Consider the following 10,055-nt stretch of genomic DNA (forward strand, 5'->3'; position numbering starts at 1 on the left):
ACTGAGCTCCCTAATTCCCAAGAGCAAGAACCTGATTGTCCTAGGGGAGCTCAGTTCCCAGAAGACCCTATGGAGAGTCAATACAAAGGTATACAAAAAGCTTCACAACAGGAAGATGCCAATACCAGACCACTGTTGCCTACTTATTACCCATCCAGGCTGTGCTGGGGAAGACTATATATCCTAACATTCTGGCATGAAGTAATTCTGATAAGTGAGGAAAGAATGGTTGGGGGTGCAGATAGACAATAGGGCAGCAGGGATTCATTCTTCTAGTTTTCCTTTGGAGTTCAAATGTGTGTGATTTCAAAACAAAAATCCAGAAAGAAACATGAGATTAATGCATTTATTCCAAGTAATTAACACATTAAAAATAAAGTTAAACTTGTCCAAGCCAACTCATAAATTCTTTAATCATTTTAACAAAATGTACAACCCAAAACATCATACTGTGGTGGAAATAAATTGGGAGAGGAGGAGGTAGAGGAAAGGATACATATGGGTTTGTGGAACAAGGAATGAGTTCAATCTCAAGAAAAGTTTCACAGATCTTCTACCCCTTCACAACAGAAACGGCTGCTAAATAATTTAGTACAAAGTGTTGTTGGATCACAATACAATGAACAAAGGCCATTTCAAAAATAAAAGTGATCCCAAAAGTCTATCTGTTCCTGGCAATGAACCATGAAAAAGTCTTACCGATTTGTCGTCTTCTTAAAAGTGAGCCTGCCAGATGTTCTTCCTTGTTTATTTCCAAACAGGTTTGTGGGTTAGTAGGACAGTGCATCTCAAGAAAGGCAACAGAGTAAGGGAAGTACAGGAGTTGACATGCCAATAAAGGATGTGTAAACAGTAAACAAGAGTTACTCACGTTGCATTTCAAACAATGTTAAGGCAGGCCCAACCAAATGGAAGCCTAAGAGATGAACAATTCTTCCAAGTTTTCCATTTCAGCAAGCTTTCTGGTGTTTCTCCCAGAGATGCATCAACTGCCCAGGAAATTGGGTAGGAATACAACGCAGCCATTGGAGAGGTCAGCTCTCTCCATCCTCCCCCACATTTCAGAAATGGCAGAGTCAAAGCCAAAATACAATCAAAGCACACTATGTGGTGAGCCAGTTAAGACATCTGATTTTAATGACAAAGTGGGAGAAAATAAATTGGCCAAAAAAACCCAGAAAATACATTTTTACAGATATATATATATATATAGAAGTTGTTACTGATTTGTCTGGTATTTTAAGGGGAAAGGAAAAAGGAAAGGAGGTAAATTTTTCAGCTTCCATGAACATTTACTGTAAGATGCTGACTGCATCTCTTGGTGTAAGTTCCAGATGAGATAGCAAACTAGTCCTGGATCATCTGGGCATCTGATTTCTAGAAGCCAATTTGATTCATTCGCAAGCAGCTCTAGGTATTTATTCTTAGTTGTGAACACTGGACTCTGTGCGGTCCTGAATGGCACCAACTGTAGCTTCCTGTTCAGGCATTTCCTGAGGGACCATATTGTCTTCAACTACCTGCTCCCTTGGAGGTGACCTTGACACTGGAGTTTTAACCAAATTCAGAGGGTTGCCACTGTCATCATCTACTTGCAGAATTGCCACCTCTGTGATGGATGCATTCGGTATTTCTACCTGTAATGGCCCCATCTCCAGGGAGCTACACTTAGAAGGGTCACCTGGCTCAGAGATTGGAGAACATAGTTTATCTTTTTGAACTCCAGAGGTCCGTGTGACAAAGTCAACAAGGTCTGGAAGGCAAGGAGATGGCCCAAGGCCTACAGAATTAATTGCTTTTAATTCCAATCTGAGTGACTCTTGTTTGTCTAATTGGGAAGATTCTTCTACTTCCTCAGGAATCATTCCTCCTGCTAACAGGTCAAGGGCCTGTTGTGTTCCCTCTAGGCTCCCCAAGCCTCGGTCAACATTTTCTGTTTTCAAAATGTTAGGAGAAGGGATCCTAACACTCCTGGGATTAGATGAATTTCGTTCACCTTCTGTCTCAAAGTCAAGCACCAAGGTTTTGGGAGAATCTAATGGAAACCCAGAAAAAGATGGTATTGGTTCAAAGTCAGTGGGAGTAGAGGAATTACACCCTATAGGTAATACAGAATTTTCTTCACAAACTTTCTGAGACAAGGCAGTTGGGGAGCCACGTGCTGGGCTTACCTGACTACTGCAGAAATCAACAGGCATATCCCCCAGGGCAGTAAGGTCCGCTACCTTTAAGTCTGTAGCTTCAAGGTCTTTTAGGGCCTTGCTTTCTATTGTCACTGGTAACTCTGGATGGACATCTCGTAGCTCCAGTGCTTCTACTTTTGGTTTCTCTGGGCTCTCCCAGGTCTCTGGCCTCTTGTTTTCATCCCAAACAGCCAACTCATACATCTTTTTAACTAGAAAGTCTTCTGCTCTTTTTCTCTTGAGTTTGAGGCGTCTGTACCTAGAAGTTCTAGAAGCCGATTCTGGAGCTGAATTTTTTAGCCCCTCCTCACTAACTGAAACTCCTTGTTCTTGTGGACTACCTGTTAAACACACTGCTGATCTGGCTGGGGACTGAAGAAACAACTCTGGGGCAGAAATTTTCACAGGTATATCTCGTAGGTTCTTGGGTAAAGACCTAGCTTCTGATGAAAATGAGTCTAATTTTGCCTTTGTGGAAGAGCAAGCCTGCGGACTCAATTCAATCACTACTTTACTTGGAGTTTCACTTCCTGTCATCAATTTATTGGACTGTTCAGCCTCTTTGTCAATCACTAGCAGGTTGGGCTGCTTTACTTCTCCTTCCCACATGTACCTGTTCCCATGCTTCAAATTAGAATCTTCTACGCTGTGGGGTCCAATGCTGGTACCTGTTCCCTCATCAACTACCCCTTCAGAGAGCTCTTTTACCCTTCCTTGTAGGTCAGTGTTTGTCTCTATCTCACTTTCTCTATAATCCTCAGATTTATGGAGCTCTTGGCTTTTCTTATCCTGGTGAACAGATTCTCTGAGGTGGATTTCTACCAACTTCTGAGATTCTTTGCACTGTATATCTAACAGTTGAGGAGGCGGTTCTACACCAGGTGGCCCTGGCTCTTCCAGGTCAAGCTCACTCTTCCTCTCTGGAGATATATCCCTACTAGTGTCACTCTGGAAGGAACTAGGGGTCCATACGGCCAACGTGTCTGTCTTTGGGGTAATCGTTTCGTAAGTCCTGCTTTGGCACAACCTTGTCAGAGGCTGTAGGAAGCCATAGGTACTGCCTGTGCTTTTTGGGTCTACATGTTCTACAACTGACCATTTCCCTAGGGCCACCAGAGTTTTTACAACGGGCTTTTCAGAGTTGCTGACTATAGGAGCAGTGACCAAACCACCATCTTGATGCAATTCTTCTTGGGATGCACTGCTGTTCAAAGGAGTAGTAGAAGAGGTGTCTGAATTTTTGGTTCTAGAAAGGTTGCTATTTTCCCCATTGGCCAATGGACCACCACTCAGCTTAGTCTCAGGGGCCCCCTTTCCACCACTACTATAGAATATGTCATACAGGTCCTTAGCATTGGCTGTGGCTAAGCATGAATTTCGCTTCTCTAATTTTTTGGCTTGTTCACTGAACACACTTGAGAGGGGTGGCGGAGGACGTACTAACACAGAGAACAGGGTCTGGTCTCGGTCACTCTCACTCACCCCAGGAGCTGTCTCATCGGAAGGAATGGCAGCTGGCTGTGCTGAGGCCATGATGGCTACAGGCAACACTGGGTTCAAAATGTTAGGACCCATGAAGCCAGGACTGAGAGTCTGAGATACAGTTGGATTTGATTTTACTGGATCCAAGATAGCATTTCCTGGAGCAGGAGATGGGGCAGCTGGATGAGGTATAACTGGGGGTGGTGGAGGTGGGGGTGGTGGAGGAGGTGGTAGTATTTGTTCAGGTAAATGGGATGGCTCATTCTTTTCAGCCAATACCACTTTTTCCTCTGGAGACCCTTTTAGAATCACCTCTTCCCCTCCAAATGCTTTGGAGATGATGTCTGGAGGTAAGAGGAGATCAGCTGAAGACTCTTTAACCACTGGCAGAGGTTTAGCAGTGGTTCCAGAGGACTTAATAGACAGAAAGGTGTTAAGAGGAGCTGGCTTGCTCATTGTAGCTGAACATGACTTGCGGAGTACTGTGGATGGGATAGGCAGGTTGGGTCGGATCTTAGTCTGTGTTGAAGTTGTCACAACAGGCATCCAAGGGCTGGTATGTGCAACAACAGTTTTCCCAGAGAGCTTAATTTTGATAGGCTTTGCCTTCCCAGCTTCAGCTTTGCCATCCTCTTTGTCCTTACTACTTTCTATAATCTCTTCTTTAGAGATACTTGGGGTCACCACTGAACTTTTCTCCTCTTCTTTTTCTGGCTTCTTCCAGCTGAATTTCCCAAAAGAAGATGATGTTGGTGATTCCTTCTTTACCTCTTCTTTTAACTGGAGTTTGATGCCAGTGTTCCTTTTATTTTCAGCTTTTTCAGGGGAGTTCCTACCCTCAGAGAGTTGGTCTTCTAATTTCTCAGAGACTTTGTCATCCTCCTTTACTTCTTTCACAGCCTTTGCCTTTTTTTCTTTCTTATCCTCCTTTGTTTTCTCACTCAGTTTGCGCTTTAGCTCACTCTGCCGTCGCCGTTCTGTTTCTAGTACCACAGCCAAGCCAGCTTGGCGGTCCAGATTCCGCCGCTCCTCATATAGTGGGTTTTCATCCACATATTTCTGAGAAGAAAAAAGATAAAGGCTCAAAAACTGGTAAAAACACAAGAGAAAAAAGTCTTGGCCCTGCCAATGTTAGAATTTACTTAGTAGAAATCCCCAGAATAATCTTCCTCAAGGACATACAGGATGCTATCAGCTCAGCATCTCACACTAGGATTGATGAGAACTTAGTGGTTATATGGAATTTGAAGTGTCAATGACTTTTTCTGGCTCAGAATTCATTTGACAAAGTCAAAAGAATTACTTCAAAAAAGTTGGAAACTTAACAGCCTACTACAAAGACCAACCTTGTATTTCTCATTGTGTTGGTGACCCTTCACATGTTGCTCCCCAGAAATTGGATCCCCCAAAAATTCTTCACAGAGCTGGCAGTAAAATCCACTGATGGGAACCAGAAACTCAGAGCCTGGAAGAAGTAGAAAAAAGTCAAGGAAATAAGTCAATTCCACCCAGAATAACAGCAACCAATGGAAATCCCATCACCCCTTTACAGTAAAATAGTTACAATATAAAGGTCCTTACCCACTTTGAAGTCAGAAGGAGCATTTAGATGAATCCCAATAGCAAGTCTTTCCAGCCTAAGGCTTGAACTATAGTCTTCTATTTCTTCTACCTCTTGGGAACACTAACTGGTTAATTTAGGAATTTCCTGTGCCAGATTCACTCCTGTTGCTGAGTCTCCTCAAATCCTAACTAGCACTAAGCATCTCAGGAGATATAAAAACTATACTCCCGAACAGTTCATTATCATTTTATGAGGATCTCTCATGTTGGTGTTAATCACTGAGGAATCTATCTTCTGTAGATCTAAAGGATACAGAAGTAGCACTGGCTACTTGTGAAGGTAAGAAATTGAAAAATTTAAAGACAAAGAAAGTTTCTGCTTCTCCATTTACCCCTTATTAACTATGACTCAAAATACTGTATAGCTCTTAGTTGAAAAGGCAATTAAATTACTGCATCTCCTAGCCGGACGCAGTGGCTCATGCTTATAATCCCAACACTTTGGGAGGCTGAGGCTGGTCAATCACCTGAGGTCAGGAGTTAAGAGACCAGCCTGGCCAACATAGTGAAAGCCTGTCTCTATTAAAAATATAAAAAATTAGCTGGGTGTGGTGGTGGGTGCCTGTAATCCAGCTACTAGGGAGGCTGAGGCAGGGGAATCGCTGGAGCCCAGGAGGCAGAGGTTGTGGTGAGCCAAGATTGCGGTATTGCACCATTGCACTCCAGCCTGGGCAACAATAGTGAAACTCCATCTTTAAATAAATAAATGATTTTAAAATTACTGCATTTCCTGTCCTTTTTAACCTGGATTCCAAATAAGTAAGATTTTGGGCCCATAAGCCAATGACAAAGACAGTTCTATTATATTTTAAGTGACATGTCTACGTTTAACATCTGTTAATAGTAGATATTTGGCCATATGGGTAGAGATCATGGTCTTATAGATCTCTTCATTGCTTCAGGACCTAGTACACCGTTTTGTAGACAGAAGGCATTCTTATGGCTTTGTTAAAAGGAATGGCTATGTCTCATGCTATGCTGATTCCTAGCAAATTAGCTCAGGGACACCTCTTCCTCAACTGAATATAAGGAAACCACAAGGGAAGCAAAGAGAAAACATACCTTTTGCAGGAACAGTTATCTTGTCAGTGCGCTTTACAGCATCTTGCTTGGCCTCACTCTGGGTCTTTGAAGCCCAAGGTCTGTTGTAGGGATCCAGTGTCTATTTGTAAGAGGCAGAGGTGCTCACACAACAGCACTAAAAACTCAATGACCCACTTTTCTCTCTTTTTTTCCCCCATACATAAGACCAGGGACCAGAAGCCCCCAACAACCCACCCCCAACCCCTCTGCCAACTGTTTAAATGGAAATCACCTGTGGAAAAGGTAAACACATGTTAGAGCAAGTACCAGAAAAAGGTAAAATGAAACAAAAAAATCAGGTACTCAAGGAATCAAAAGAGGCAGAAACCTCACTTACACTTGTCATGGTGTTTAGTTATAGCCAAGTCCCCTGGACTGAGTCCTGGGAATGGTGTCTCCTTTGTTGGTATCTCTTGGCTCTTCGCACTGGGGCTCCTGCCCATATGAGAATGTTTCCTTTTCCAGCTTTGCAATGCAGATAGGGGTATAGAAATTTGAAGAGAGTGAGGGTGGGAGTGAAAATACAGAGAGCAGGATACCTACCTGTGTGTGCTTCTTATTGTGCATATGGGTGAAGAAGTCAAACATGGTTCCACAGATGGTGTTGCAGTCTTTACACCAGTGATTGCCAGCATCATAATACTCATAAGCAGCAACGGGCTGATCCAACTGCTTAGTGGCTGACTGGGGGCTTTCGGCAGGCTTGGGGCTCTTAGTACGAAGCCTCTCATTGTTTACTTTTGATTCCTAGAGGGGAAAAATCTGTACTTACAAGAAATTCAAGGCAATCTAAATTTGTCTTCTCTTAGAAATAGTAAGTGGCCATAATAATACAATTACAGCCATATGACCATATTTTCAATATTTAAAGCCGCACAAGTTGGGGGGAACTCTAACAGAAACATGTCTCTAAGACTCACACACAACAATTTGACTTCATAGCGCTATCACAGCATGAAAAGTAAATCATAACGGCAATATATTTACTTACATATCCTAAAATATCTCTAGAAGAACAGCCAAGGTTGTGGAATCATTGGCTGGGGAAGGGAAGTGGAAAACAAGGGTGGGTAGGAGTCTCTTCACCGTATACCCTTGAGTAGATGTTGAATGTGTTACCTATGCAATTAAATAGTTAAATTTGAAAATCATGATGATGACTAGGGAGGGAAAAAATACCAAAATGGAAAAGGTAATTGACAGGCTAAGCAAAGAAGATACAGAAAATACGTGATAGTGAACTTATCACATATATCCTGGTATGAAACACTGGAGAGATGGGTTGGTATACATAGATAAAGCAGACAGTCATCTATGTAGAATGATTTAAAGGAATCTGAAAAAAAATTCCTAAGTGCCTAAAATATCACTTTTAGAATTTAACACCTTTAGAGGCTAGGCGTGGTAGCTCATGCCTATAATCCTAACACTTTGAGAGATCGAGGTGGGCAGACCACTTGAGGCCAGGAGTTCAACACAAGCCTGGCTAACATGGCAAAACTCCATCTCTATTAAAAATACAAAAATTATCCGGGTGTGGTGGTATGCACCTGTAGTCCCAGCTACCTGGGAGGCTGAGGGCATGAGAATCACTTGAACCTGGGAGGCAGAGGTTGCAGTGAGATAAGATTGTACCACTGTACTCCAGCCTCAGCAAAGAGTGAGACCCTGTCTCAAAAAAAAAAAAAAAAAAAAAAAAAAAGAATTTAACCCCTTTGTGTTATCCTCTTTTAAAATATATCAACTCCTTAATATTAAAGTTATCAATGGTAAATACTTTAATATGAATTAATTTATTACCAAGCCGAAACAAGGCACTCAGGAAATGAGAATTTTGGTTACTGTTCAGGAGTAAGGCACAGGAAAAGATAATTTTTGCAACTCAGAGTCTAACTATGAATGGGGTTCTATAGTACACATGATGAAGGAACTAGGCACCTGGAATATTGACTCATGTGGGGAAAAAGACAGGATAAAGAAAGAGAAATAACTGGGGCTTCAAAGATACTCTTTCCCTACCTGAGTCCTATTCAAGAGTCACTAAAGAGATCACACCAGACAGGGAGAGCTCAGACTCTCCTGGGGGGAGTATTAACTGGCACCATCTTCTAGAAGATAATCTAGGAATACATATTACCTACCTCAAAATTCTGTATACCCTTTAACCCAGCAATTCACTCCTTAACTTTATCCTTGGAAATTATCATGTCAAACCACAGGTGATTTGATTGGTTAAATAAACTTTGCTTAACCATGCAACAAAAACAACAAAACCTAAGGTTGTTAAAAATGATATTTTATAGAAGTGTATTTACTGACATTGAAAGATGTTCATGATATACTGAGAAAACAAAATACACTTGAATAATCAACAAAGATATGTAAATAGACATAAAATGTTGAATATAACTTTATCCAAAAGACCTTCTCTCACCACTCTATTCCCCTTATCCTGTTTTCTTTCTTTAGGCACTTGTCATTACCTAACGCGGACTTATTTATTGTCTGTCTTCTGCTGTTTAATGAGAATAGGAAACTTGCCTATACTGTTCAGTGTGATACTTCCCATATCTAGACCAGTTCCTGACAATTTCTTGATGATCAATAAATATTTGTTAAGTGGATTAATGGACAGAATTAATACCTTGGTGTATGTATTTGGAATAACATACACCAAGGACCAAGGTATTAATAATATCATACACCAAAGTATTAATAACAGTGGTCTCAGCTGGGCCCAGTGGCTCATGCCTGTAATGCCAGCACTTTCAGAGGCTGAGGTGGGCAGATTACTTGAGCTTAGGAGTTCGAGACCAGACTGGGAAACATGGCGAGACCTCAACTCTACAAAAAATACAAAAATTAGTTGGGTGTGGTGGTGGTGAGCACCTGTAGTCCTGGCTACTGGTGAGCCTGAGATGGGAGGATTGCTTGGACCCATGGGTTGGAGGCTGCAGTGAGCCATGATCATGTCACTGCATTCAACCTGGGTGACAGAGTGAGATCCTGTCTCAAAAAAAAAAAAAAAGTAATAATAGTTGTCTCTAGGTAGATGAAATTACAAGTGTGTGTGTACTTTTCTGGAATGAACAGAAAGGGAAAGAAAACCTTAAACCAATTATACATTTTAAAGAGAGGTAAAGAAAGAAGACATACCAAGGAGAGGTAAGAAAATAAGGCTGTAGACATAATATTCCTTATTACTGAGATGAAAACTGAATTGTAACATATCCCTGTTAGTTTCAGAGACCATGAAGACTCATAGAAATCAAGACGATAGATTATCATCGGGTTGGTATATGAATAGAAATCCAATGTACAAGTTAATTACAAAGAACTAGAGCTTTTAAACTCTTCTCCCATCAAAGGCCCTAACTAGATTCAATATCCAGGTATAAAAGACTAGTGCTGGTCGGGCGTGGTGGCTCACGCCTGTAATACCAACACTTTGAGAGGCCAAGGTGGGCTGGCCAAGGAGACCATCCTGGCCAACATGGTAAAACCCCATCTCTACTAAAAACACAAAAATATTAGCTGAGCATGGTGACAAGCACCAGTAGTCTCAGCTACTCAGGAGGCTGAGGCAATAGAATCACTTGAACCTGGAAGGCGGAGGCTGTAGTCAGTCTGGTGACAGGACAAGACTGCCTTAAAAATACAAAAAATTATCTGGGTGTGGTGGTG

General features: G+C 41.8%; 1 protein-coding gene across 1 annotated transcript in view; it reads right to left on the reverse strand.

Moving 5' to 3' along the window:
• Positions 1-332: 332 nt before the first annotated feature.
• ZNF318 (zinc finger protein 318) overlaps positions 333-10,055 on the reverse strand; it is a 31,602-nt gene continuing 21,879 nt past the window's right edge. The window contains exons 7-10 of the mRNA XM_017547346.2: positions 6,915-7,118; positions 6,351-6,450; positions 5,012-5,130; positions 333-4,724 (exon numbers count right to left, since the gene is read on the reverse strand). Of these exons, the coding sequence (XP_017402835.1) occupies positions 1,425-4,724; positions 5,012-5,130; positions 6,351-6,450; positions 6,915-7,118 (3,723 nt within the window). The 3' untranslated portion in view covers positions 333-1,424. The remainder of the gene's footprint in view (positions 4,725-5,011; positions 5,131-6,350; positions 6,451-6,914; positions 7,119-10,055) is intronic.

This window comes from Cebus imitator, unplaced genomic scaffold, assembly GCF_001604975.1.
Source record: "Cebus imitator isolate Cc_AM_T3 unplaced genomic scaffold, Cebus_imitator-1.0 Scaffold197, whole genome shotgun sequence".
Classification (NCBI taxonomy): Eukaryota; Metazoa; Chordata; class Mammalia; order Primates; family Cebidae; genus Cebus; species Cebus imitator.